Source organism: Gavia stellata, chromosome 20 (assembly GCF_030936135.1).
Source record: "Gavia stellata isolate bGavSte3 chromosome 20, bGavSte3.hap2, whole genome shotgun sequence".
NCBI lineage: Eukaryota > Metazoa > Chordata > Aves > Gaviiformes > Gaviidae > Gavia > Gavia stellata.
In genome coordinates this window covers 11,716,923-11,744,229 of record NC_082613.1, presented here as the reverse complement: position 1 = coordinate 11,744,229, position 27,307 = coordinate 11,716,923, and the positions used below count along the sequence as shown (strand labels likewise).

Genomic DNA, 27,307 nt, shown 5'->3' with positions numbered 1-27,307 from the left:
GAAGCTCTTTGAGACCAGGGCAAAACATCTCCTCTGAGCTTTCTCACGTGTAGCCAGCAAACGCCTGCCCGAGAGCACAGGTGCTGTGTCTGTACGGGCTCAGTCCAATTTGCGGTGCACATGTAGGGAAGCTGTGATGATGCCTTTCAAAAGCCATCGGGTTCAACCTGTTCTGCAGTCGCAGGCTGGTTTTTCATGGTCTCTTTATAGAGAAGGACGAGCAGGGCATTAGCATGGGATGTGAGACCTGGTTGGGTTCCTCACTCTGCCCCAGGCTTTCTGTCTGACCATGATGAAGTTGCTTTAATTTTCTATCTTTAAAATGAAGATGGTATCTCAGTGGCCTAAAGAGGGTAAGACAGTGAGCTGGTGAGGGCTGCACGCATACGAAAGACTGCTTTTTAACTATGGTTGGGGTGGGAGGGTTGTAAAAAGCAGGTTTCTTACACATCAGTTTGCCGAGATCTCTCCTGTCACTACACCGGCAGCCTCCCTCTTTTGAAGTGTCTTTTTCTCCAGGTTGGGTCTCGCAGAAAGGAAAGCCTGCAGCTGTGTCTTGTCTTGCACCCCATGCACAAAGCCAGGGCTTGCTCTTGTCCAAAGGACTGTCTAGCTTCATGGCTAGGATTTATTTAAATTGCTGTAGAGCATAACTTGGCTAGTTAGCAACAAAAACGTACTCTTAAAAGAACCGACTGCATTAGCTTAAATTAAACTTGAAAATGCTCAGAGCACAGACAACGGTCTTGCCATAGCTTGCAGATGAGAGGCCTTCCTCTCTCCTTTCCATTTGCTATTTACGCTGTAGCTGATATGACTGCTACCAGGATTTGCCTCAGCCGGACAGGTGACAGAGCTGTCATATCTATTTTTGGTGATGTGGCACACCTTTTTTTTAAACATGTAAACACTGATATGCCCTGCACCCTTTCCAGCTAGGACTTGGCCTTCAGGGATTCGGTGCAAGGGTCAAGGAAGCCAATTTCAGCTCCAGCAGCACAGCTCCTATGCCCTGTAACTCCTTGAGGTGCTCCTGGGTGCCACTGGATCAGACAGTCCCGTGTCTGGCTGCAGTGTGTGTCCCCCTTTTCCCCCCAGCACTGCACAGGGTCGTGGCCAATGCGGGGGAAGGGCAGACACAACCCAGTCCCCCCCCAACAGCTTGTGGCAGTTGAGTTGCAGGCCAGTCTCTGCCCATGGCAGGGGAACAGGGCGGGGGTGCCGTGGGACGGGCTTACATCGTGTGGGCACCTGGCAGACAACACTTTTACTGCTGGTGTTGGGGATTAGTGGCTTTCAGGACACGGCTCCGTGGTTTAATTTCATAAGCGGTAAGGAAAGGGGGAATCTGTCACGCAAGTGCAGAGACACAACCAGAAGCAACCTCCTGTGTTGTGTGTAAGATGAGTCTGATGAGGAATCACCAGTATGGTTCTCAGTCTGCCCACGGTCAGGTTAAACAATCAATGAGAAGAGTCGGTACAGGGAGCTACAGGGCAAACAGGCTCTGCCTCTTGCTGGAGACTCTCTGGGGTTACTGTGCTGGGAAGAGAACAATACAGAGACACATAATTGCTGGGCCAAGGCATCTGCAATGATCAGCCAATGCATTGTGCTGGGCAGAAGGCCATAGACCAAAGTTTATAAAGCTTTATTAAACATTTTGAACAGCTGTGCAATGAACAAACAATACTCTGGAAGTTTCACAACCTCATAACTTGAACTTCCTTGGGACAACAACAGCCACTTCTGCTGCTCTCCACTATGAGACTGAAGTAAAGACAAACAGATGGCAAAGGGGAGGGAACCCTTTAAAGTTCAGAGACAGTATTTTGTGTTAACCTCTAAGGTTTCTCACAAACAAACCTCTGCCCCAAGTTGGGCGCTCCAAGAGCTGTGGCTGCACAGTCGTGTATGCAGTGTGGAGTTCTGCACAGCTGTGGCTGTAGGACTGACCCACCACCACCTAGGCTTCTTGACATCCTTCTGCCAGGGCAGGTGGAGACACCAGGTGCTCCTCTAGCCTCCTCCCTTCTCCAGTCAGTAGCACCAGCACCTTCTGTCACCCTTGGCCCAAAAACACTCTCACTGAAAATGGTTGAAGCATTTACTGCTTCAAGCCATGCCTCCACCTCAGGATTTTCTCCTGCCCTGCCCACACCTGGCTTTTTGGGCTAGCATGGGTTTTATAGGGTGAGGTTCACAGTGGCTTTCAAAACTCCACATCTTGCAGCATAACGGTTCTTTATCCCAACAGTCAATACCTCGGTAAACCCTAGAAATCTAGGAGGAAGGGAAGAGACAGTCGCTACTACCTGTGAGGCTTTATAAAAGCAGCATCATAACTGAGGCTTTCAGGCTATGATCTCGGAGCATAAGTAGTTCAGAAAGCACTTCGGCAGTGCACGCATCTCTTTGGCAGGCTGAGCAGGAGGAGATGACTCAACTGCCTCTGGCTCCAGCAGCTTTTGGCCAAGTGCATCTGTGAGCTGTAGAGCTTGCCCTTGATCAGCAAGACGGGAAGGCTGGCTCCCCACAAAGAGAAGATGGGGAGAATCTTGTAGCTACTTGAGCAGAATCAGTGGGCCAAGAGCCCTGAATTAGACCACCATGGCCTAACGCAGACAAGTGAGTAACACGCAACTCCACCACCGTGCAACAGCTGGGCAGAGGGCCAGCAGCTTGGTCCTCCACCAGCAGCTCGGTCCTCCACCAGTTCTCAGTTAGGAGGGCTGGTGTCCATTCCCGGTGATACGGGAAGGGAAAAAAAAAAGATTTCTGCTTCTAAAAAAGCAGGTGGTGCTGCCAGAGTTCACACAGTAAACAAGTCAAATTTCACAGGCAGAGTGGGAGGAATTCACCACTCTAGTCCACACAAAGTTACAGGAAACAGGCTGGTTTTACTCCAGTCACATGCCTAACACCCCCTCCCTCCTCCCTAGCCCACCCCCTTTTTAAAAGCAAAACAAGAGCCCTCAGCAGACTGGAAGATTGTTGTTTTCTAGGTGCCCACTATGCTGGGATCATGAGCTGATTCCGGCAACTGGGATCCTGTGCAGTGATACAAGAAGCAGTTCCCCCAGCAGCTGTAGCAGATGAGGAATAGAGCTGCCAGGAAGACCAAGGCACAAATCGTGCAAGGTTTCCGTTCCAGGAGGAAACTGAGCAGGTAGAAGCCCATGAACATTGAGTGACTGAACCACAACGCTGGGTTGAGGGGCTTGGGTATGAGCAGGACGGGTAGCAACCACTGAAGGCAGTACATTGTGACTGGCTGGCTGGGGCCTTGTGGCAGCAGCAGCAATCAGATCTGCTCCAGAACAGTCTCCAGCAACTCCTCCAGCAGGCAGGCGGTCAGGCTGTTCTGTAGGGAGGGGTAAAATGTCAGACTGTCAGAAAAACACAGCAAAAAAATCAACAGATGTTCTTCTCATAGAGCTTCATTTACTCCCAAGCATCATATGCTGATGCTCAAACTCCTAATACCAAATTCTGGTGTGTCTCAGAGCCGGGGGAAACTTCCCTGCTTTCTGAACCACTCAACTGGGGACATGATTATCTATTGCTAGTATAGAAGTGTATCCCTTGTGTGCTCTGTTTCTCAGGCTTTCACCCAGGCTAACAGTTGTGAGACCCTCTTCTTTAGCACAGTGCAGGAACAGAAAGGGAGAGGGGAAAACAGAAAGGAAAACAAGCTGCTGCAGCCTTCCCTACACACGTATTTATCCAAGACTGTCCAAAGACTTGAGTGATGGTATGAAGAAATGCAACTGAGGGGTAAACTATTAGGTGCTACAAAGGAGTGTTAAGGAAGTGTTAGTGCAAGCAGTGTCTAGGAAGTGTTAAGCACCCAAACTGCTCCCTCCCCAGGCACAGACCCATTATGAAGTCTTCCAGTGGGGCAGCATAAAATTCAAGCTATACATGTAGCTACCCAGGAAAGCCCCGACAGTGTCCAGACTGCAAAACAACGGGAAGGACAGTCCCTGCTTAAGGGATTTATAATCCTTGCCAATCAGTTAAAGTCAGGTAAGACAAAGTATGTGAATAGATCAAAGAGGGGACAGTCTCAAAATGGCAATTTTCGTAAGTGCTGTAAACACAGGATTTCCTCACTTGGATTATTATAAAACCCTGTGGAAACAGAGAGCTTTAAGGGCTTCTCTAACCAGGGATGGCAGCACACTACAAGTCCAGAAAACAGGCTTCTACCTTTAACAACAACATCAACTACACTAAGCGTGTGGGATTTTTTTTTTCTAGGCAGTACAAACATCTTCAAGAATTTCAGATGACTTTAAAAATAATAAATGCCTTACAGATGTTTTTACAGAACTGTTGAAAGGGGGTGGAAGAGTGGAGTTTAGCAGTCTGGGATAGCAATAGCAGCTCAGGCTAGAAGATACCAGTATTGTTGGAAGGGAGGATTTCCTTCAGTTCATCCAGTAGGAAAACCATGAGCAGAGAGTATTCCTAGCTTATTACACCAAAAAGGCAAAACCATGCTGGGGAATGCTGGAAAAGGGAAGAGCTTGGGAAGCATGTTCTTCCCTGCTATCCCGTAGCACATCATGACGACACGCAGCAACACTGAACGAAGAAGCTTCCAGCCAGGGCACAGAAAGACGGGTGAGAGGACAGCCCCAGCCTTGCAGAATGTCACGGCCACACCCCCACTAAGCAGAGCCTGGTCAGAACAGCTTCTTGCAGCAATCCTTTTATCTGAAGATACTCAGCTGGGTAGTGCTCTGTCAGAAGGAAAGGGCTGAGCTGAGCCTGTTAGGATTACAACTGGGAGGTGGGAAGGTTAGTAGGATGAGGGAGTGAGAAGGTAAACAAACAGCACATTCCTCTGGCTCCTGTTGGCAGGAGAAGGGATCTCCTGGCGAAGGGAGGGAGAATGAGGGATTGCACAGAAAAGCCAAAAGAAAACCACACATGGTTATCTTCCAAAAAAACACTGAGGTCAGACTTGTCTTACAGCTCTGTAAGTTCCAACCGGCTCTGTTGTCAGAGCAGGAAGCTGCCATCCACTGTGTTCTTCGCAGCAGGATCAATTTTAATGTTAGTGAGAGAGAATGCAGGCTGAAATCTCCACCAGGGCAAAGAGATTAAGAGTGTTTGGGGAAAGTATGTTGTGTTGGTGCTCCTGCAAGAGTGTTCTCCAGCAGAGAGGGCAGCTGGGGTTCAATTAGTAAAACTAAGCTGCAGTTGGGCAGCCAAAGAATAAGGAAGAAGTTATTTTACATTGCAATATGGATAAAGTCAAGTCAAAAGAATAAAACTCCCAGTGTTAGTCCTGTTTTATGCAGGTCATTCACGCGTATCTTTAAGGGCAAGTCTAGTCCCAAGCCTGTTTCCCCCATCTAAAAACTGGAAATAAGGATTATTTATTTCATAACAAAACGTGCTGTCTGCTAGCCTTTGTGAATTGCTTAGATGTTTCTAGAGTAAAAGAGTACTACAGAAGTATTAGGTAACTTTTTTTCCAAGGGGAAGAATGGAGAGAAAAGATTTAACAACAAATATTTGAACAGAAAGGTAATTAAACCCCACCACCCAACTTTTTAGTTCAGATTGCATTGAAGACAACGAAGTTGTACCAAATCAATGATCTGCAGACACCTTAATCCTCCTGAAATGTTCCTTCCTTCAAGTTTCCTACAGTCTTTGTCTCCCAAGTGCTCCATTGAGCAGTACAAATCACTGCATAAACATCATGTCATACATTTGCTAGATCCAGCCCTGAAGTCACATCAGCTTGACTTATGTAGCTGGACACGCATGGCAGTCTTTAGGTCACCCCTTCTTGAAGCTTTAGCTTAAAGTGCCTACAGACAATTGCTTTGGGCTTTCTGTCTCCCGAGTAAAGAAATGGATAAAAACCAGCCTAACACGATGTGTCTGTCAGAAGAGCACGAGGCTGGAACAAAGCTCTAGGATCTCCCGGGACTAATGTCAAACGTCTCAGCTTTAGTAAGGCCACGTGTCACTATTGAGCCTTTAGCCCCCAAATTTACAACTGACTATATTTTAAGGGTATAATTATAATTCGTGATGCAGCTGCATTTAACTCCATGGTCTGGCCTCCTCACCATGGCAGAGACTTTAAGCGATAATGCTCTAAACAGCAAGTTGATTCTAAGCGTGTCAGCATTACCTAAACACTTCCTACAAACACAAACCCATCTCAGAACAAGTTACCCATTTTTAAATACTGGTATTTCCTGGAAGAGACAGTTGCTTGTAGCAATCAATGCAACCACTCTGCAGAACAAAGAACCATTTAATAGTGGTTATTTTTACTATGAAGTTTCAATGTCAATGCCCTTCAAACTGCAAACCTCTTGGACTTCTAACAAATGCAGATGTTCAGTTATTCTTTTATCTGCAGTCAGTTTGCTTGTATTTTCATGTGTCCCTTCGCTATCCACCAGTTAAAGGTTGAAAACCCTTTGTCTGCTGTATCCCACAGCTGATCCTAGATAAGGTACCTACTACTAGAGACTTCTGCAGCTCTATCTTCCCCACGGGACTTTCCACTAGTAAGATACATACTCTTCCTAGCTCTTCACTGGAGATTCCTTTATACCGCTGGCAGTGAGACAGTTCTTTTTCCACACTATTGATCAAAGAGAAACAGCATCTCCTGCTATCAACTCTTTACTGAGCAGGGAACTATCACTATCCCTGGTGCCCAGAATAGGCAGTCCCTTCTTGAAGCTGTAACAATATTCAGTTTTGCCTACATTCTCAAGCAAGGTGAAACTTGTAAATGAGAAATTCCTACCTTGTTGTCTTTGTCCCCTCCTTGTGATCCAAGCGAAAGATTACCCTGTCCCAGAGCAAATAATAACCTGTCACCCAACAGTATTTCTACCAGCTCCCTGTTTCACAATCGCATCCTGATTTTCCTCAACCAGTTGCTCTTGTTCTCCCCTGCCTGACTCATCTCCTTCCTTAGCCAGCCTGGTGTCCTGCTATCCTCAAGACTGCTCTTGTGCTCCTGCTCAAGTCATCTGACTTGGCGGCCACTCATGTTTACCCAATGGCTCCTTTTCATTCCACCACCACTGCCTCCTCTCGCTCCTTCGCAGCTCTTGGAGCCACCTGAACTTGCTTCAGACCCCTCAGCAGCAGAGAGCAGGCAATGCTCCCGCTGCTCTCCCCACAGTCAGCGCTCGGCAGCTCTGTCTGATCGCCATGTGCTGCCGGAGCCTCCTCCCTGCTGGTTCCTGCGGGCAGAGGAGCAGCCTGGGGAGGTTCCCTGTGCACCTCATTAGTAAGCAAACACCAATACTTTTCCACATGCTTATTAATCGGCTTCTGTCATGTTCACAGCCCTTCCTTCTGTCATCTTCCCTCCCAAGACCATTCAAAACCAGCAGGTCCTACTGGCACATGTTTGTGGGGAAGATTTTTCAAATTCCAGTGCGAGGGTAGCGGCACACCTTTCCCAGCCAGAAACAAAACTTTAATTATGACAAGTCAAAAGTGAGTAGCACAGCGCAAGTCTGTAGTGCTTTGCAGTGGATCAGTCACATTTTAGAATAAATCATCCGAGGAGCTAGCAAGCGGTTCCTTAATATTCTACAAACTAATTCAGCAGTTAAGAGGCCGACAGGTGTTTCCTACACCATAGGTTTTATACATCAGTACACCAACACCAAGTCTGTACCTTTCTCAAGAATGTCTTAATTCCTTAACAGTCCATTTACCCTGACAGGGGAGAATAATCAGCCGGCTTTCGCTAAGCACTTAAAACATAAGCTTGTTCAGACCTTACTAAGGCAGCTATTAAGCTCACACTGTCCGCAAGGAACTTCCCCAGCAGATGCTACAGAAAGTCACTTAAAGGTCTGCAATAAAAGACTGAGTAACCTTTTTATTGGAGGGTGGTGGTGCCAATCTCTCCCTTTCCCAGAAGCCAAAGTTTCTGCTTGGGAATGAAAAGCCACATTGTCTAGATAAAAATCTCTCAAGTTATACAGTGCACATAAACTTAAGAGTAAGCCTCAGGGACTTGCACTGAGTTTCTTACCTATAAGGCTCATCTGTCGTACAGTTTGCTTAAAATTGTTTAAATCAAAAACTCTGTCACAGCCATGTAGCTTGAACTGATGCGTGTGGGCAGTGCTTCATGCTGCCAGCACGTTTTCAAAACCAACTCCCAAATACCATGTAGCACCCAAAACAGCTGCTAAAAAATACACAATATACAAAGCACTGGGGTGAAAAAAAGAGGTGTAAGAGCTATCACATGATGAGTTGAGGAGTTCATCTAAGAAAAGCAACTCATGCTTTCTAGATGCTAACCCTCTCTCTTAAAAAACCCAAGAACCACAACTGTTCAAACTTTTAAGACCTATTTGCAGTATCAGGGATTTGACTTCTTCAGGGTGGTTTTTTTTTTGGCCTTTCTGCTATTTTTTCTATTTTTTTAAAGCTTTATCTGTCAGTATGACTCAGCTGGAAAAACTGAGTCTTCAATTTTTGGCAAAAGTCTTTGGTAAGTTCATGCCTCGAACACTTGATGTAGACTCAGAAATGGTGCAATATAATTGCAAACAGTTTCCAAAAGAGCAGCAAATCCTTGACTAACCAAGCCTCAGGGTTACAAAGTGTTCGGATTTCTCAAGCTAGACACAAGCCAAAGCAACTCATTTAATGAAAAGCAGAGGGTCTCTGTTGAACCCCTCTTTTCACCACTCCCATAGCTGCTCTCGAGTTTCATTACTGATTGGGAAATTGATTAGCCTATACCCAGAGGTAGTGCAGTGCACTCACAGCACCAGGACCAGCCAACCTCCACCTGTGAGCAGGAAAGCAGCAGTGTGATCCGTGTTTCTCTGCACAGTAAATCACAGGAGCAGAACCTTAAGTCAGCCAGCTTTGTGGTGGGAAGAGATGTCAACATCGGCAGTTGTCATCTGAAGTATCATTGCTTTCATTTGTACTACTTTATTAATTCTCAGTGGTCCTCAATCCTGCCCCCTGCCTTTGTTTAACTGCCAAAGATCATTAATTCCAGGCCCATTTCAAGTTCCCTGAAAAACTTAATTATTTTTAGTTTTAATTTGGATCTCTTCTCTACCTTTTGTGCCTTTGACAGGCTTCAGAAGTCTGAATACAACCTGATAAAAGGCCAGTTTTCCACATCTCAGGTAAAGAGAGGCAAAAATGCAGTATCGGTAAGGGGTTCTGGGAGTTATGACATATGGGTTGAAAAGACAAAGGTTATTCCACCCTGACAGTATTTGCAAGATCAATTGTAATGTTTCAGTAGAGGGGTAATGAAGTATGTTTGGAGTTCAGTGTGTTGTGGACTGCATTTAAGAGCTGTGTTTTTCATCTTCTCTTGCACTCACGTTCAGGATGTAACGAGCAAACATTCATACAACAGAACAGCTTGTAAACTCGCTTTGCAACTGGCTCAAAGCACCCGCGGGGTCGCAGGGAGGGTGCCTGGCTGGGCACAGCAGCACTGCAGAGTGCTGTATTCTCTGCTGGACAAAAAGATGTCCGAGAATTGTCTTGCTCTGGGGAGAAACGGGCCTGGGTTTGCTTTTGGAAGGTGGTAGAGTGAACTGTGAGATGTGCCTGACTTTGAGAACAGAGGTGTAGAGGGGAGGAAAAAGTCTTGGGCGGGGGGGTGAAGCATACAGTGTTGTTATTTCCACGTTAGGTTGGCAGTAAGCTAAGCATGCTCACGGTAGGTTGAAACCGGCTCTATTGTAACCTACGCACGCTTGGCTACGAGAGCGCGGCTCTCCCGCCGCCACCGCTCTCGGAAACCCCCCCGAGCGCTTCCTCCCGGTCCCCAAAGTTCGCGAGTTGTCACCTCCAGCTCCGGCAGACCTCCGCTTGCCCGCTGACAGCGCGAACGCCGCGCCGAGGCCAGGCGGGATGCGGATCGCTTCAAGGGGGCTCTTCTCCCCCCGCCGCCGGCCCGGAGGCAGGCTGGGCCCTGGCGGCCCCCGGCCCGCTCCCCTCCGCCCCCCGCGGCCTGTACTCACGGCGCGGTGCCGCCGCCTCACGCCGCCATCCCGGGGCCGCCTCCGCCGCGGGCCCGTCCGTGCCGCGCCCTGAGGAGGGAAGGGAGAGGCCGCCCTCGGAGCCGGCCGCGCCGCCCGGGGGACGCCCCCCGCCTGCGCGCCCCGACAGGGCGCCGCCGTCCCACCAGGCCCCCGCCGCGGCTGCCCGCCGCCCGCCTGTCCCGGGCAGGGCTCGGCCCCGCCGTGCACCAGCTCCGCCGCGGGCCCGAGCTCCGGCGGCGGCGGCCGGGGTGGGGTGGGGGGGGCGCCGCTCCGTCAGGCAGCGCCGCGGGCAGCCCCGCGGGGCGGGCAGTGCGCCTGCGCGGCGGATGGAGCGGGCAGTGCGCCTGCGCGGGGGCGGGGTCAGGCGGCGCGTGGCGCGCGCCAGTGCCTTGAGTGCGCGCGCCTCGCGCGGTGTGTTTTGAGCGCGTCCTTGGCTTTTAAGAAATTATACGTAGTTATGCTTTTAATTTAAAATAGCGTTCGCACGCTTCTGTGCACCGCGTGGCATGCTTCTTGCAGGCTTGTTTTGCATGGCGCTGCGCGGGGGTTGCATGCGGTTGGCACGCTTGGCGCTGCGCTTGCCTGCCTGCTGTTGCCGGCTGCTTGCGCGGTGCAGCGTGCTCCTGGCACGCTTTGCTGCATGGCACGCTGCTCACAGGTTTTTGCATGCTGGTGGCATGCTGCTTCGCCCTGTGTGGCAAGCTGTCTGCCTGCTGTCTTGGCGTGTGGCAGGGCACTGCAGTTTTGCATGCAGCTTGCATGATTCTTTGCAGGGTGGGCTGATTTTTGCATGCTTTCTTACATGTGGCTGCATGCTGTTCGCAGGCTTTTTCTTTGCATGCAGTTGGCATGTGTCCTTGCACACCGTTCCTTGCAGTTCACATGCTCGCAGTGTTTGCGCTGTGTGGCATGCCGAGTCCTTGCTTTCTTGCGTTCCAGTGCATACTATTTTTAGGCTTGCTTACATGTTGCTTCCTTGTCAGGCATGGCAGTGCGCTTTTGTTGCTGACTTAGCCCCATCCAGTGCCAAGAGGCCCCAGTTTTCCATGCTGCAGCAGGGCTGGCACCTGCACCCTTCCTGCTGCTGTATCTCAGAGAGGTAGAGCAGAGGCGGCTCTGTGGCCTCTCCCCTGAAACGCTTTTGTTTTTGATGTCGCTTGCTGGCAGCCCTGCGGCCACGCGTCACTGGGCTGGCAGCAAAGCCCGGGCTGTTACAAAGCCCTCCAGCTCCAGCCCTTCTCTCTGCAGACACCCAGCAAGTTACCAAGCACAGCTCAGCCGTGCCCAGCTCAGGCTGAGCTCCCAAGGGGGCTGCGCAAGGAAGGGAGAGAAATAGTCCAGGGGAAAAAAACCCCAAACACTAAGATTTTGGGGTTTCCCAGCCATTTAAAACCCACCCAGCCGTGGTTGCAGGGCCGCCCATGTTTCCCACAGGGTTTTCCGCTTGGCCGGCCCATGCAATTGATGGGTGTGATAAGACCTACTCCATGGCCTGGGAGGTTTCAATCCTGCCCAGGGATGGTTTCCCTCCTGCGCTGGCATTGTTCTGGGCTGCCCCCTTTACAGGCTGTTTAAATTCCTGGTTTATGGCACCGCATGGGAATGGCCCCAAAGCATTTGATTGATGCCAGCTCCAGCACCCTTTGCCTGTGGTGGCTCCTGACTGGCCCTGGCACAGGCTGCCCTCATCATCCTCAGCATGGGGACCTTTTTTCCTGCAGAAAGGATGGCCGGGTTTGCAGTAATGCCCTGTTTCTTGCACTATTTTTGGCTGTTTTGGCTTGCAGTGCCAGCTGCATCCATGGGTGCTGGCCTTGCCCGCGGTATGCAGGTTTCACCCAGGGAGCGGGGCTGGGTGTATCTTGGCCGCCCCAAGCTGTTCTGGCATGTGCTGATGGTTGCAGTCTGCAGAATTTATCCTTGACCCAATCTGAAACAACTTGAGGTCTCCAAATCCTTTTGCAAACTACAACGTGGATCCTCGTGCCCGAGACTCCTGCGTACTCACATGGGTTCTGTTTGGTTGTAGTTCTAGCTTTCTATCAAGAAATTCCGTTTTGCACTTGAAGCCTGGCTGGCGGAGCTGTAGCAGCAGTCCTGTGGCTGGAAGCAGCATAAGCTCCCAGCCCTGTGGAGTCGTTCTCAGGAAGCAGGGACTGAGATGCGTTTTGGCAGCTCTGCAGGCTGCATGGAGCCATCCAGTGGAGTGGATCTGTAAGGAGCTGCAGAGAGAAGGGCATCTCCGGTAGGGAAGGGAAAGGTAATCCCAGGCCAGTGGGAATGGACTGTTCTGTGCAGGACAGGAGGCAACAGGGTTTTTATGGTCTTTCTGTTCAAGCGGAAGCTTTTAAAGGACCTCTGGCTGTGCTTTGCTTTCATTCTGGGGAATATTTCTTCTAATGATTTCCTTGTGCTTTGTTTAGCTGCTTGTAGGCAGTTGTCTGTTCCTATCAGAAAAGCCACATCTGAGATGCAAAGGACGTACCCCCTGAAAACAGCACTGTCCTCTTGCTGCTCTGTGTGAACTGCAGCAAAGAGGTACCTTCTACTGTATGAAAATAACCAAAGAGCGCAGTGGTGCCAGTGTTACAGCATTCCCAACCCAGGGAGAGCTGAGACTGCTGCCTACAAGCAGAGGCCAGCTGGCCACAGCTCCGTGCTTGGGGTCTACTGAGCCCAGAGGCTCCCCGAAGCTTTGCGGACACCATGGGTGCAAGGGAGCCATCGGGCAGAAGTGCAGAAATGATACCACGGAGGCAGAGAAGGATTTTGTGCTGCCGCAGAGGGGTGAGCAGGTGGAGGGGTTTCAAAATGCTGCAAATAGGAGCTGGGAGCAAGAAAAGCTTTTTCTTGAGAAAGAAAAGAAACCCTTGGTATGGCTGAGGTATGCCCAAACCCTTGGTATGCCCCAAAATTAATTTGCAAACTGGCTCAAATGTGAGGAAGTGTGGCAGTTGTGGAAGGCGAGATGGCAGAGATGAACCCAGCTCTGCACTATACATCAACCCCCTTCCTCTTACCGTGTCTGCATCTCCTCCCAGCTGACTCGGGTACTGTGCTAGACACCTAGCAGATCACAGAGTCTTACAGGGTCAACTCTGCCTGCGGGGTTGAGAAAGTGAAACCAACCAGGAGCAGCACAAATGTACAAAACAGCTCAAGTTTACTTCCAGCATAACCCCCAGCACATAAGTTACCCCTCTCCCAAACAGAAGTCTTACACCTTTCCCAATCCTGTAGCAGTGCAGTTCAGTAGTCAATGGGTGTAGAGCCATCTCCTGTCCTAACGATGGAAGCGATCTCTCAGCTTGTTGGATCCGGAAGAGAGATCCAGGCAGTAAAATGGAGCAGGCTGCTTTCAGCAAAGACAAGAGGCGGCAACGCTTTGCTCCCTGGGTCTCCCCACGAAGCCCCACAGCCAGCGCTGACTGCCCTGTTTTCTCTCAGAGGGGGGGTACCCCCCTGAATTTGCGGATGATGTTGGCCAGCCGCTTGGCCAGCCCGCCCCGGCTCGGCTCTTCCACATGAAACGTTCTGGTCAGCAAGTTGTAGAAGGAGCCGTAGCACACTGCCACCACGGTGCAGGTCAGGCAGATGACGTTATAGGGCATGCTGAAGTCTGGTGTTGGCAAATTCACCAGCAGCGGCTCTGTGTATAGGCGCACAAAATAGCTGGAGCCATCAGAGGAAGGAAACCTGGAAAGCGGAAGCAGGAAAGGGAGTGTCAGCCTGCACAGGACTGCTGCTTCATGTTCACCGGATGGGATGACAGAGGCCGGCAGCCCGCAGGTGCTGCAGCATGGCCCCGGTCCCCAGCACAGACACACTTACAGTGAGGTGAAGAGAGGGCTCTGCTCCACATCCACATCCTTCATAGCAATGACGCTGGGCACCAGGGCACTAAGCACAGATGAACTAAGGAGACAAAAGGACAGGCTAGTGTTGGTCCTGCCAGCAAAGAGACGCCAAGACTTCTTGTCCCCAGAGACCTGGGCAGCAAGTCCTACAGGAGGCCCAGAAGGGGAAGAGGAGCTGAGGTATGTCGTTACCTGACGTAAAAGCCGTGATTGGGGTCAGGCGGGTACTCTGTCCACTTCAGTAAGGCCCTCTCAAACTGGATTGTGATCTTGGTGACGGAGTTGGCTGGCAGCTGGATCAGCATTTCTAAGAGGTGAGGCCGTCTCCGGTCCTGGGCTGGCTGGTAGTGGATGTAACCTAATCCGAAAGACACATGTCAGTGGCACTGGGGGGACCTTGTCCACTCTCGCATTGCTGGACATCTCCCATGGGGTGGGTGCTCCTGCTTCCACTTTCCTGGGAGAGGTTTTCTGGGCAAGTGAAGATGCACAGGTAGCAGAAAGCATGTGTTAAAGCTAAATCTGGCTGGTCTTTAGAGCTGATGATCCATGAAAGTCAGGTGTTCAAATGGAAAGGTACAAATGCAAAGTAAGACCTAGTCATCAGTTTTAAATCGAGCCTCCTTTACTACAAAAATCAATTCACTTTGGTTTAGACCCTTGATGGATTATGAAATACTGTCCATGTGCCTCTTATAAAACAGACTAAATAAAGTCTCATCTGCTGTGAGTGCTGAACTGAAGGCTAGGAAAACATCTTAAGATGTTTTGTTTCCCAGTCCAGTTTCCCAGTGATCACTGGGGCCCGAGGGAGGGACTAAACAATCTCTGGAATGAGCCACTTGTGCCAAGGGAACTGGGTGGCACGTGCTCCCGGGAAGGTTTACTTACTTGGCTTGTTTTCCTTCCCCTTTGTGATGATAGTCAGAGTGTGCACATAGAGTCGCAGATACCATGGCACAGTCTCCAGCAGGATCACGGGGAAAGCCCTGTATGGGTGAGTGTTGTAGATGAGAGTGCTGATCTCTCCGGTCTGTAGCCCGTATCCACTCACGTAGCGCTGAGCATGGAGTACGGGTGTTGGCAGTTCCGCTGCGAAAGAGAAAAGGACACAGGAATGGGGGGCCATGCCAGGTCGTTTTTAGTCTTGGAGCCCTGACCAGTGGTGCAGGTGGCACGAAGTTCTGGTTGCTCACAGCTGTCTTGGGGCCGCTTCCACTTCAGCTGCACATTGAGGCTGCGAGATGTATTGAAGAGCGAGGGGCTCAGCAGGTCATAGACGGCATAGGTTCTCTTCTCTCCATGGACAATAGCTTCATGTACAGATGCCGGAGGGGGGGTCACTTCCAGTAACTCCTTTTCCTGAGAAAGCAAGTGGACCATGAAGGAAAACTGCCCCTTGAAGTAACTGGCAGCGCTGGGCAAAGCCTCTCTGGCTGGCCTTGAGCCTTCCCACCAACAGCCAGCTCAGCGCTCTTGCTAATACCACCACGCTCATCCCCACAGCCCCGCTCAGAGGAAGGAAACCACCCCCCGTTATTAGCCCTGGAGGGCTCCTGGGGGGCCCGGCTATACAGGGGATGAAGGTGAGGATGTTTCAGAGCCATACAAAGTGGCTGAACTGAGGGAGCAGGGGGTGTTCTCTGGTCCATTACCTTGTTCTTAGGGGAGATGTCAACGTAGACTTTGCTCTGCGATGCCAGAGGACACGCATCAGTAAGTGTGCGAGAGAACATCTTAAAGAGGGACCAGTCTGTGGGAGGCAAAGTCAGTGGCAGGCAGAGTGAAGTGCCATGGGCTGGGAGACTCAAGGACCACAGTGCACTGCTGCCGAGCTTACCTTTCTTTCCTTGGCCACTGGAAAAGGTGTCAAAGACCACAGTGAGTGTCTGTCTGAGCTCCCAGGACACAGCCAGGCAGGAGGCATCCTGGACAAGAGAAAGAGAGGCAGCTCTGATCACAACTTCTGGAGGCACAGGACACCAGGAGGGAGCTGGAACTCCACCACGACTACAAGAATCCCATCGGGATGCAGGTGAGACCAGAGATGCAGGACGACAGCTGTGTTAGACACAGTGAACCCACTGTAGGGGAGCTGGGTAAACCAGTGCGTCACCTTGCAGTGTCACAAGAAGGCTTTGGATTTTCTCTTGGGGGTTAAAGGAGGGAACCCTGAGCCTCACGCTTACCCTGCAGACGGGGCGGATGTGCACTGCCTGTGAGTGGTAGCTGCTGTGGAACAAGCGCTCGGCCTTCAGCAACACAGCAAGCCCAGCCTGCAGGGAGAAAAGGAGAAGCTCAGCCCTGGTTCTGTTTTCTGCTCCCACTGAGAGTAAGGCCCTGCTGAGACTTCCCAGCGCATGCTCCCGGATCGCTGTCGGGAACCCAGCCCCATCGGGAGTGGTCCAACGAGGCAGCAGGACTTGCTGTACCTTTGAGCCACATGGCAGCAGCTTCTTCCAGGGTGTGAGGTTCTCTGTGCAGACGACCTCCCGGGGCAGGACAGCATATCGCAGGAGATGCTGATCTGTCCCTGGGCAGGGAGGTGGAGGGTCAACAGTTTGGTATTGCTACAGGCACAAAAGCAGAAGGAGACCTGTTCCACCCCCGCAGTGTACCCCACAGCCCACCACACTCTCAATGTGCCTGAAATGTCACGAGCTCAATCAGGAATAGATCCCATTCTATTCAGAGTGATTTGGAAAGAACAGGTTAAGGGTAAATTCTAGCAGATTTTTTTCATGAGTGCCTTAAACCCTCTAGTCCTCGCTGTTTTGTAAAATACTTTTCAGAGAGACAGACGAGGGGCTGGGAGCATCTGCCACTTACTGCTTGTGGGTTTCCTCTGTTCAAATCCAAGCCTTATTTGTAGGGAGAGGAAATGCTTCCAGGAGGAGGTTAACAGACCCTGTTGTACACACCCAGACCCAGAGTCGTTGCAGGACCTGCGCCTGGACTCTCCGCAGTGGCACGGGGAAGAACTAAAGCTAGAGGCAAGAGTGAGAGGGCAGAACCAAGCAGCCAAGCGCAGGCCGGGCTCACCGTTGGCTAAGCCGAGAGGTTTGAAGGACGCCGTTGGAGTGACTGTGTTGGTTGAGTCAATGAAGTTGAGAGAAGCACAGAATATTCCTGAGAGGATATTACTCAATTCTTTCCAGGCTTTGTCAACACTGTGTGAGAACAGATACCAGAGATTACTCAGCAGCTCGAATCCTCGGAACAATGAGTGTTAAGTCAGTAACATTCAATAAATACACCGGGGTGACCATGCTGGCTTTTAGAAGCTTCAAAGAGCATGCAGGTAGAGGCTGCTGATCATGCACTCTCCAGCTCTCTTGGTATTTTATTCTAACACCTGAGATCTGGGGGACATTCACCGCAGGGGCAGCCCCTGGGCTGGCAGGGATTCACACAGCCAGAGCCCCGGCAGTGGGTGCAGCTGGTATGTGAGGAGAGAGGCTGGGGGAGCAGGGAGCATGTGGGAGGTGACATGCGGTGTATGGGGAAGGGGCTGTGAGACCTAAAGAAACACCTCGGTACAGCTCTGAAGGCTGACCTGACCAGCAGACCCGGAATGGGCTGCTTGTAGGGAGGAGAGAGCTCTGTGAGTCCATGCAGAGCTGCTGCGGCTCAAGCAGGGACTCTGTGCTAAAGGAGATGGTGACAGGTATTGGATGGGAGTCAAAGGAAGTGAGTCACAGATGAGAGGTCAAGATATAACCTTGTTGTATTAACACAGTGAGGGGTTTGTCATCGCAGAGCCCATAAGGGAATTACTTGTTCCTTTAGTGAACAAGGGTTTTCCCTGAGCACCACGTCCTGCCCCATGCACTGAGCGAGGCTACGTTCTGCTTTTCCTTAGAACTGCTCCTGGGGTTGCAGGCTCTTTATTCCAGTGGACATTTTCCAACCCAGGAGGCCCCTGCGCACACTGTGGCTGCCTCATGTGAGAAGGGTGACAGCTCCTGGGAGCAGTGGCTGCAGAGGGGACACAGAGGGACATACCCGTGGCTGGGGTACCTACTCGGTGACGGTGGGCTGGAACCAGACCCAGAGCTCGGCGCCGGCGGGTGCCTGGAGAGGCGGCTGCCCCCAGGCCTGTGTGCGCCAGAAGCCCTGGGTGAGGGCAAGGTGGAGCTCCCGCACGCCCAGCGCTGCTACCAGCTGCCCCAGCGCCTTTGGGAAGAGCCTGTAGTGAGAGACTGTGGGCAGCGTTAGCCCCTGCCCTGCCTACCTCATCTCCCCGGCCCCTTCCCCTGATGTCACACCAGAGCCTGGCTGCACGTGAGGTCATACCCTGCCGCTACCCGTGCTTGCGTTGTCACGCGCAGTCTGCTTGCATCACCACGCTGAGCTCCCTCGTGCTGATGTCACTGCACACCCATAGCCTTGCTCTGCCCTGCTCCTGCTCACCTCGCTCCCGCCTCTGACATCATTCGCCCCTGCTGACGTTATTCCCAACGCGGTAACGTCATCACTCCAACGCAATCCATCAGGTCGCGTCGTCAACCCGCGAAATAGACCTGCCCCGCCCCCTGCGCCGCGCCCCATCCAATAGCGGCCCGGCCTGGCCCCGCCCCGCCCTACCTGCGCCCCGCTGCAGGTCGGCGTCCCATCGCGTGCGGAACTGGAAGGTGGCGGCCACGTCGCCGGCGGGCAGCGGGCTCAGCAGCAGCTCCTCCCGCAGCGCGTCCCGCCGCGCCCACCCCGCGGCCGCCCGCCCGGGCCCCGCCGCCAGCAGCAGCAGCAGCAGCACCGCCGCGGCCAGCATCCCGCCGCCCCCGCCCCTCCGCCGACTTCCGCTTCCGGCTGCCCGGCCAATGGCGGCCGCTTCCGGGGTCGCCATGGAGACGCGGCGCCGCAGCCCCGGCCTGGTGCGGCCTCGCCTCCTTCCTCACGGTCATGGCCCGGCCCAGGGCCGGAGGGTCTTCCTCCCGCATGGGCCCTGGAGCCGGCTGGCGAGCCGAGGAGCGACTGCAAGGAGCAGGTCCGGAGCCTGGAGCCTGCCCCGGCCCGCGGGGGAGGCGCCTGCCTGGTTGTGCCTGCGCCCGGCCGAGGGAGAGCACCCGGCAGCGGCTGCCCCCAGCCTAGAAACGAGGGCGTCCATTTTGTGGGGTGCTCCCCGAAGCCTCCCTCCCCTGGCTTTTAAAGTTGGGGAAGCTCTTGTGCGGCCCGAGCTTGGGTGGTTTGCTCCAAGGCTTTGCCGTGCATGAAGACTCTGCAAGGACTGTGCCCGTCCCTGGCGTGACTTCCTCTTCTCAGCTCTTCCCATTGTTGTCTGCTCTCCCTCTCTCCTTGACGTCTCCTTTCCAGAGGGCAGCGTCTATCTCTGGGCGCAGAGCCATCCGGAAGCACCCTGCTTCCACCCTCCGCCAGCCCTGGCCAGCCTGGGGCCACCTCAGGAGGAAGCAAACTGCCGCCCCAGCAAGGCCGATGGAGCTCACAATGCCTGCCGCTCTGGCCGGTCGTTCCTGGATAACTGGGGTGCTCCAACTGGTCTCACAAAGGGTTGGCTGATGCAGGAGGGAGTGCAACAAGGTCTGAACACCCCCTGGGAAGCAGCTGGGATGCGAAGCGTTCCCTGGCTCCTGTTGCTTATATTCCAGGCTCCTTTCCTCGTGGGGGTGATCACAGTTGTGCTGATGCAGCCCAAGCAGGGACAGCGCTTTCCTGGCCTGCAGCTGCTGATAGTGGCAGCAGGCCTCTGGCTGGCTTTGTGCCTGACTCCTCCTGACTTGTCTTGCAGGCAGCAAGCATAGCAGGCTTCAAGTGGCTTTATTTTGATGGCTCTTCCTTCGCTCCTCTAAAGCAGCCTCCAGCCAGGGCTGCTGCCATCATGCTGTGTTGGGGGAGCAGCGGCTGCTGGTGCTGCGTGTGCTGATGTTCTCCACTCAGCCCATTTGCGTAGGAAGTCCCCCAGTGTACTCATGGCTGGTAGTTACAGGTCACCAGCAGCCCTGCTTAGGTCAGCTGTGTCTGTACTGCAACCGCCTGGCTCTCTCCCTCCCAGAGGCAGCACCCGAGTTGCTCAGTATGGTGACCTGCTCCACTAACAGCTGCCCTTCTCTGCTGAGGTCTGTGCTGTCTGCTCCCACCCTGGGTGCAGGAATCGTCCCTGTGCTGGAGCTGGGCTTCATTTGCTCCTGCGTGGCACCCTTAGCACGCTGTCTTTACACCGCTATCCCTCCTGCAATCCCCACCTAACCCTCATCCCCAGTGCTGTTTTCTCCCAATAACACACACACCCGCTGCTTGTTTAGATCGGAGTGTTATTTCTCTGTACGCCATCGTTAAATGCGTGTCGGGACAAGACCTTTGTCAGTAGGGTGGGGGGAGCTGGGATCCCAAGGGATGGCTTTCTGGGAATGGCGGGGCTGTGGGATGCTGAGCATTTCAGGGGAGTGAAGCAGGGAGTGTTAGCAGCAAAGCCTGAAGAGTTAATTTTGGGAGCCTACAATACCCCCTTCCTTCTCCCTTGGCTGCCAGAAGAACCTGCGGAGGGAGAGGAGGGGAAAACCATCTCTCCCCTCCTGCAGGGCAGCAGTCCAGGATGGGGTTTGCTGAGCGCCAGCAGCTTTCCTTCCTCTGTGCTGGCAGGTCCGTACGGAGGAGGCTGGGAGCAGGGCAGAGCTGGCTGCTAGCTTCTTGCCTCCTGCTCTTTAGGACTGTCCTCCTGCAGGTCCTCCTCATCCGACTGCACCACGGGGGTCTCAGCCCCCTCCTCGCTGGTGTCCAGGCTGTTCAGATCCGTGGAGACAGAGGACGTGGAGGAAATGCGTGACTTGCTCTCAGCTGCATTGGGCACTTGCAGGGTGATTTCCTCTGGGCACTGGCTAGCATCTGCCCCTGGAGGAGACAGCGGTAAGAGAAAGAAAAAGGCTTCTGGAGGTTTATTGCTCCCTAAGCTTCATGGATAGCCCCTCCAACACACAAGTCTCGGCATAGCCTCGGCAGGCTATGCTTTCCTGGCTGCTCCCCATGCGGCTGCCATGGCTGTTCCCCACCTCACACCCCCAGCTTGGCTCTGGGCAGTGCCGCACATTCCTTCCCTGTTTTTGGCAGTGGCCTTTTCCATCTCACGTGAAACACGGCTCAGAGCCATGCTGCGTGAGGCCGTTGGTTGCAGCAGGCAAGGAGACGTTCGGCTTGGCCTCGGTGAATCACCGCAGCGTGCATGTGGGGGGGGAAGGTGCTGGCACCCCGGGCCTTCCCTGCGGGACCCAAGCCCAGCTCCTTGGGGTCTGGCTGGGAGGTGGAGGGGTCCTGCAGCCTTACCACTCAGTGCAGTGAGCTCTGCAGTGCGGTGGAGACCTGGGAAATCGTGACAAGAGACTGGCTGCTCCAGAGGAGCTTCAGGATAAGAGAATTTGCCCCATGGACTCTGGAAAGTGCCTGGGCTCTCCTGTCTTCTGCAGTGTAAGCTGTATACAAGGGTCTGTACCTCTGGGCTGTGGCGGTGGATACTGGCATGGTTCCTCCAGCCTCACAGACCCCAGCACCAAGTATCTGTCTTTGTATGGGTGTGTGTGGATCTGCACACAGGGTGGCCAGGGCTGAGGACAAGGCAGTGTGGGCACTGGGGACAGGAAGGGCTCTCAGCCTGGCCCGCAAAAGGCTTGGACTGCACGTACCTGGCAGGGGCCCAGCAACACTGCTCTCCTCTGTCCCACAGCCCAGAAACACATCCACGGTGTCCTGGTCTGACAGATCCATCATGTCCATCTGCTCCAGCATGTCCACGTTCACCTCCATGGAGGAAATGCTGCCTAAGGGGGCTGCAGAGACAGAGGCCAGCAGAAAGGTGAGTGCTACTGCCAGGCAAAGGGCACCGTGAGCCCTGTGCAGACAGGACCCCAAGGAGGGGACCAGCTTTGCAGTGGGGAACTGAATTCAACTTGCTGGTAAGAGTCCCCCAGGAAAATCATGTTTCCTTAAAACATCCCTCTGGAAGCCCCTGCTGCCTCACTGCAGTCCTTGTTCCTGCCCCAAACTGCTGTCTGGAGGAGCCTGTCTGAAGCCAGTGACTACGCAGGGCGCCAGTCTGGGTACCCACATGCAGTGACTTCGGCTAAGTGGTGTGAGTAATCCACAGCACACCCACACGCAGTGTGTGTGGTCCTGTCTCCGTGCATGTCCCCGGCTGCCTTTAGACTGGGGATGTCCCACCCATCTCTAACACCCATGTCATTGTTCCCTGAAACACCTCTAGCCTCGTGCCAGTGCCCGGAGCACTTACGTCTTCGATGCTCTATCTGCAGGTGAGACATAGGAAAGAAGAAATCCACGTCATGCTGGAAAACCTCTTCAAAGAACTTCTGCCGGTCCCGTAGTTTCAGCTGCTGCTGCTGCATCTGCTCTGCATCCAGGCTCCGCTGCGCCTGCTCCATGTCAGCTAGGGAGAAAGGTGAGAAGAGTCGGACCAGGCAGGGCTGTCAGAGCCCTTCTGCCTGTCCCAGCTCACGCGGTACGGCCATGCTTTATCAGCGCACATTGATTTAGTCACCGTGAATAGATGTTGCACACCAGAACGGCAGCGTCATCAGCACTTGCTGTGCTGGAGCCTCAGATCTCGCTTGCAAGACGCAGGGCAGTCAGGACTTGGGAACTCATATGCTATGTTCGCAGCTGCTGAAGTGAATTATCGAGGTGGGAAAGGGTGTTGTTATGAGATCAGCCATGGTTTGCACATGTTCAAGTTTCAGTTTCCTTGCTACAAAACAGAGGGTTGTCTGTGAACACTTAATAAGCAGAGGAAACTTCCAGGGACAAGAACTGTCATTAGTGCTCCAGGCTTTCTGGGCTGAGGGCTGCGTAAGGAATAAAAGGCATCAGCAACCCTGTCACCCCTGCACACGCACACCCCTGCCGCCACCATTGCTATAAATACAGCCACACCCACGCTCGCAGGCTCCCCCGTTCACATCCCCTGCTTGCACAGCCAGCTTGGCTTCTGCCTGCGCAAACATTTTCATTCCTGTAATTCCTCTTGCAGTTCAACGCCGGTGCCTGTGTCCCCATCCCCAGCTGGCTCGCACGGGAGGGAGTGATGGGAGCCCGTAGGCTGTTGCTGAAGGAGCTTGTTGCTGCATCCCTGGGTCTGGTACCTCCCTTTCAGGTTAGGTACCCACAATGGCAAGGACCCAAATGACACAAAGGGGCCGTGGCTGGTGGCCCTGGCTTTTCCCAGGGTGGTGTTTGACCTCAGCCCTTCCAGATTTCCTCTCTGCTGCTCTTGGCCCAGCCGGCACAAGGAAAATGTGATCACTGGAGCAGGCAGTGTAGTAACCAAGGAAACCAAACAAACATCCTCTGCTCTGCCTCAGCACAGCCCAAACCCTCTGCTCCTCCGGGTTGGGGAGGAGGGAACAGAGCAAGCAGCATCCCCACCCTGTCTGGCAGGAGCGGGGGCGAGGACATCAGGGGGGCTGGCAGTCAGCAATATATAGTGGCATAGGACCCAAATGGGACAGAGGTGGTTGGCCTGGTGAGATGTCCTGGAGATCAACGTCAGGGCTCCTCTGCACCCTGTTTCTGGGGCATCCTTCAGCTAAACCCCATCGTCTGGAGGTGCCTGCTCAGGGCCAGTCACCACACACTTTCTGGAAGAGGCTCTGGTCCTCTTCCAGCTGCTCAGCGTCCTCCTGCGATGCCCGGGGCAGTGATCCTGGCTGCCTGAAGGGGCCTTTGCCTTGGTATGTCTGACCTAAGCACTGCGCGCCTGCACTGGTGCAGAGGCTCAGTCGGCTGTGCAGAGCCTGGGCTAACAGCCACGGTGGCGGACGCACCGTGCCAATGACGGTTTCCTCATGAGGCTGACCAGCGGCTGCAGCCCAGTGCTGCTGGGGCAAGGCAAAAACCTCCCACCTCCCCTGTGCTATCTGCAAAAGAGAATGGAGCCAGGAACAAAGAGGGGCTGATCGGGTCACTGATTATGGAGCTGGGTCCCTTGAGCAGCTGGAGCCAGCCCTATCCTCTCTGTCCCAGGCAGAGCTCTGCCCCCCAGCCAAGCTGTGCCGAATCCATGGCAAACTGCCGTGGTTCACCACACCAAGGAGAGCCCATCAGGCTCCAGCCGTAGGGAGGCTGGGCTCGGAGCAGAGGCTGTGCTGGCTTCCAGATTCAGGGTGACAGACCGGCTCTCTGTGCGGCATCTTACCAAAGGGACCCCAGCATGGAGGTAAGGAGGAGGGTCTCTAAATCCTCCTGCAGTGCAAACAAAAAATAAAACAAAATGCTAGCAGGTGCTGCCCCGAGTGTCATGAGTGTGGTTGATCCGTGCCATTAATGTTCTCACTGCCCATCTCTCCCCAGCACGTGACCGATACTCGGGGTAAGTGTGCTTGGGGAGAGTCAGGATGGGTGCTCGTGGCAGCATTCCTGTGGGTGCCAGGATTTCTCTTGAGGGAGAAATTAGCAGGACCTGTTTATGAACTTGTTTTCAAGCTCTCGGTGGGGAGTCGGGCACGAGCACTGAGATCCTATTATGTAAGGAATGCCGGCAGCGGGAGACGGCAGCTGGGCTGTGCTTGGCCCTGCCTGACCCGTGACCGCGGTGAGAGTCGGGGATGGAGCCTTCCCCCCTCCCAGGGCTCTTCCGGGCCTGGGGGAGTGAACAGCCCTGCTAGTGTAGCCACCTCTCAGCAATCCTCGCCGGGGAAATAAAGGAGAGCGGCGTTCCCTGCCGCGGCCCTTCCCCATGTGACGGCTAGTCACACTCCCCGGCTGCCAGTTGCCGGGATTGTCTCATCCGGCTGGCATGTTCCCACCGCGGGACACGTTCACACACACAATGCAGCCCCTGTGCACCACGGGGGATCTGTCGGTACCTGCTGGTGGCCTGGCTTTTATTACTATTGTCATGGTTATTACTATAGCTCGCTCAGCCAAGGGGCTGGAGGCTTATCAGCATTCAGAGCCAGGCTCTTCCCCGCTGGCTGAACCGCCCAGCGAGGCTGCGATGGCACCATGCGCCCCGCTGCCTTCAAATCCTTCCGGCTCTCACGGCTTATTTGCCAGCGCAGCTTGGAGAGGAACCAGGGCCAAACGCTGGTGCAGAGGTTGGGCGGGCAGGGCAGGATCGCCCCCAGGAGATGCAGGCAGGGATTTCCTTCTCACCTGCTCCTGGGCAGCTGCCCACAGGGTGGGTTGTGGGCAAGGATGCCAGCCCCGCTGGTCCCTCTGCCCTGCCAGGGCACACCGAGGAGCCAGCCCTCGCATGGTGAGGGCTCATGGCCATCGCCGTGGTGGGGAAAGGCACGGGAGGGCTGGCTGTGAAGCAAACCTCTGCGAGCTCTCCTATCCACATCCTCACCGAAGCAGGCTGGGAGACAAGCAATTCCTGGGGTGCAATTAGCACAGGGTGAGGGTCAGACAAGGCTTGAGGGTGCTGGGAGCACCAGCTTAGGGTGTTCTGCAACTCGGCATCCAGGCCAGGAGTGGAGCACGGTTCAATTATCTGGCTGTGTTTCCACTGGGAGCGGATGCGTTTCTCATTCCTCCTTGGCCTGCAGGATCCCAGTACAACCCCCCCTCTGTGCCGGTGAATAGCAGGGGTGTATCTGGGAGTGGGAGAAGGCTTGTTAGGGGCGGCACAAGGCCAAGAGAGGATGGGGACAGCTTTTTCTTGAGGTCACGGCTCTGCAGTACCTTGCAGAGATTTTGAGGGATTTAACAAAGGTCCTGAAAAATAATCTGGGCTGTGGAAAGGGACAGGGGGTGATGGGGAGCTGAGCAGAGTTTAAGTGAGGGGTCGCTCCAAGCAGGGGCTGGTTCCCTGGTGAATGAAAGAGCTGGGGCAGGCTGGCCCAGCCAGCTTTTGCCCTTCTCCCTGTGCTTTCCCAGAGCCCGATTCCCTGACCCCGCTCCTCCAGGGAGGCCCGGGGCACCCCATTGCTGAACTGCACCTTGTGTTCCCGGTCCCTGCGTGCAGTGCTGCGAGGCGATCAGGCGGGGGGAAGAGGCAGCTGCTCGGTTGCCACAACATCTTCCAGGAAGCCCTGCAGAGCTCGTAAACCTTTCCCTATCACCCTGCCCCAGCAAAACCGCTGCGGGACAAGGGTAAATCCCAAGGGCTTTCGGCTCCTTTAGCCTTGGGAGAAGCAGCTGGTGTGGAGAGCTGGGAATGCCCCAGAGAATCATGCAGAGTCAGGCCGTGCGGAGATGGGATGCCTGGACATGCCGGCCTCCTGAGCGTGAATTCCCTGCACGGTCTTTTCTTGCTCGGCATGTCTGACCTCGTGTTGCAGCACAGCAAAAAATAACCATAGCCCCGGTGAGAGGAAATGCACCAGGCGAGTGCGAGGGAGGCAGTGGTTTTGGCAGAGCCACTTGCTGGGAAAAGCTGGGAGGGAGGAACTAGAGAGGGAGGACATGGCACCTTGTAACCCCTGTCTGTGCCGCGGTTTCATCGCCTGCACTCCTCCAAGCGATCTCCAAATCCCCTGCGCCTCAGCGCTAAAAATATCCCTGCCGCCCAGAGCTCCTTCCCCAGCAGAGGCTGTGTCATAAGACCCTGCTATTTACGGGGCCCTGCTTCGATTCATGCAGGAAGAAGCGTGAGGAGAAGAAAGCCAGGAGGGCAGCGCAGGGCCCGCGGCACGGTGTGCCAGCCCTGGGCACGGAGCCGTGGCAGGCTGTCCCCCTTCAAGCCCCCTGTCACCCCCGCCGCCGCTCACTGATGTGTTCGCTCCGCTCAGCCTCCTCTTCCCCTAAACCCCATGGGTGCGGGGGGATCCGCTCCTCCCGGGAGCCTCGGGGCTCCGAGGGATACCGATGCCACTCCGCAACGAGCCCGTGGCCCAACAGGTCCCCGAGCTCAGCCGCTTCCCAGGCAGGTGCCCCTCCCCGAGCATCCCCACCCCAGGCACGGAGCGTCCCGGGCAGCCCCTGCCCAAAGCAGCCCGGGGAGCCGTGCCGGCGTAGCAAGTTGGTGCAGCGGGGGCTCGGGGGCGTCCGGGGCTGGGGCTCCGGGCGTCGAAGAGGGGGATGGCTGCTTTGCAAGGGGCATCGGGCGAGTGTTGCGGGGGAGATGCGTGGGGATGCGGGCAGCCCGAGCCCTGCCCGCCCGCCCGGTGCAGTGCCCCGCTCCCCTCCCGCCAAGCGCACCCCGCGGCCGGCACTTACCGGGCAGCCGCCGGCTGCGGCTCTGCGCCCCGGGCCCCGACATGCGGCGGGCGGCTGCTGCGACCGGGTGGGATGGGGCCGGGCCGGGCCGGGGCGGCTGGGCTCAGCTCGGGCCGGCCGCCCCCCCCGCCGGCGGCCGCCGCTCGCCCATGCTGCGCGCTGCGGGGCGGTGCTCGGCGCTGCGCGGGGCGGTGCCAGCGCGCCCAGCCCCGCGGCATCGCGGCGGCGCCTACCGGCTGCTGCCCGGCCGGGGTCCCGGCACACGGCGGCCCGCCGCTGCTCTGCTGGGGG

The 27,307-nt window shown here is 54.6% G+C and overlaps 3 protein-coding genes across 4 annotated transcripts; all 3 read right to left on the bottom strand.

Moving 5' to 3' along the window:
- Window positions 1–1,635: 1,635 nt before the first annotated feature.
- BLCAP (BLCAP apoptosis inducing factor) lies at window positions 1,636–10,051 on the bottom strand. The gene is made up of 2 exons (XM_059827245.1): window positions 10,017–10,051; window positions 1,636–3,364 (listed from the first exon to the last, which is right to left on the bottom strand). The coding sequence occupies exon 2, from the start codon at window positions 3,263–3,265 to the stop codon at window positions 3,002–3,004; it is 264 nt and encodes an 87-aa protein (XP_059683228.1). The 5' UTR covers window positions 3,266–3,364; window positions 10,017–10,051; the 3' UTR covers window positions 1,636–3,001.
- Window positions 10,052–13,199: 3,148 nt separating this feature from the next.
- PIGT (phosphatidylinositol glycan anchor biosynthesis class T) lies at window positions 13,200–18,665 on the bottom strand. Its single transcript, XM_059827162.1, has 12 exons — window positions 18,482–18,665; window positions 17,919–18,096; window positions 16,937–17,064; window positions 16,327–16,427; window positions 16,084–16,170; window positions 15,735–15,822; window positions 15,550–15,647; window positions 15,091–15,256; window positions 14,786–14,986; window positions 14,087–14,252; window positions 13,869–13,952; window positions 13,200–13,733 (listed from the first exon to the last, which is right to left on the bottom strand). The coding sequence occupies exons 1-12, from the start codon at window positions 18,663–18,665 to the stop codon at window positions 13,481–13,483; spliced, it is 1,734 nt and encodes a 577-aa protein (XP_059683145.1). The 3' UTR covers window positions 13,200–13,480.
- Window positions 18,666–20,149: 1,484 nt separating this feature from the next.
- DBNDD2 (dysbindin domain containing 2) lies at window positions 20,150–27,051 on the bottom strand. Of its 2 annotated transcripts, none has more exons than XM_059827299.1 (4): window positions 27,017–27,051; window positions 22,131–22,286; window positions 21,526–21,669; window positions 20,150–20,740 (listed from the first exon to the last, which is right to left on the bottom strand). In XM_059827299.1, the coding sequence occupies exons 2-4, from the start codon at window positions 22,279–22,281 to the stop codon at window positions 20,532–20,534; spliced, it is 504 nt and encodes a 167-aa protein (XP_059683282.1). In that variant the 5' UTR covers window positions 22,282–22,286; window positions 27,017–27,051; the 3' UTR covers window positions 20,150–20,531. The 2 variants fall into 2 exon arrangements, with proteins under 2 accessions (XP_059683282.1, XP_059683281.1); XM_059827298.1 differs by lacking the exon at window positions 27,017–27,051 and adding an exon at window positions 22,398–22,456.
- Window positions 27,052–27,307: the final 256 nt, after the last annotated feature.

Bases quoted from the DNA above. Each gene is read 5' to 3' on its own strand.
- BLCAP (XM_059827245.1), bottom strand. From the start codon at position 3,265: ATGTACTGCCTTCAGTGGTTGCTACCCGTCCTGCTCATACCCAAGCCC.
- PIGT (XM_059827162.1), bottom strand. From the start codon at position 18,665: ATGCTGGCCGCGGCGGTGCTGCTGCTGCTGCTGCTGGCGGCGGGGCCC. The intron at 15,648-15,734 runs GTAAGCTCGGCA...TGCCTCCCACAG, and splicing joins CAGTGGCCAAGGAAAGAAAG to ACTGGTCCCTCTTTAAGATG. The intron at 13,734-13,868 runs GTAAGTGTGTCT...TCCGCTTTCCAG, and splicing joins AGCCCTCTCTTCACCTCACT to GTTTCCTTCCTCTGATGGCT.
- DBNDD2 (XM_059827298.1), bottom strand. From the start codon at position 22,434: ATGACGCTGCCGTTCTGGTGTGCAACATCTATTCACG. The intron at 22,287-22,397 runs GTGACTAAATCA...CTTTCTCCCTAG, and splicing joins GTGTGCAACATCTATTCACG to CTGACATGGAGCAGGCGCAG. The intron at 21,670-22,130 runs GTAAGTGCTCCG...CTGTCTCTGCAG, and splicing joins GCAGATAGAGCATCGAAGAC to CCCCCTTAGGCAGCATTTCC.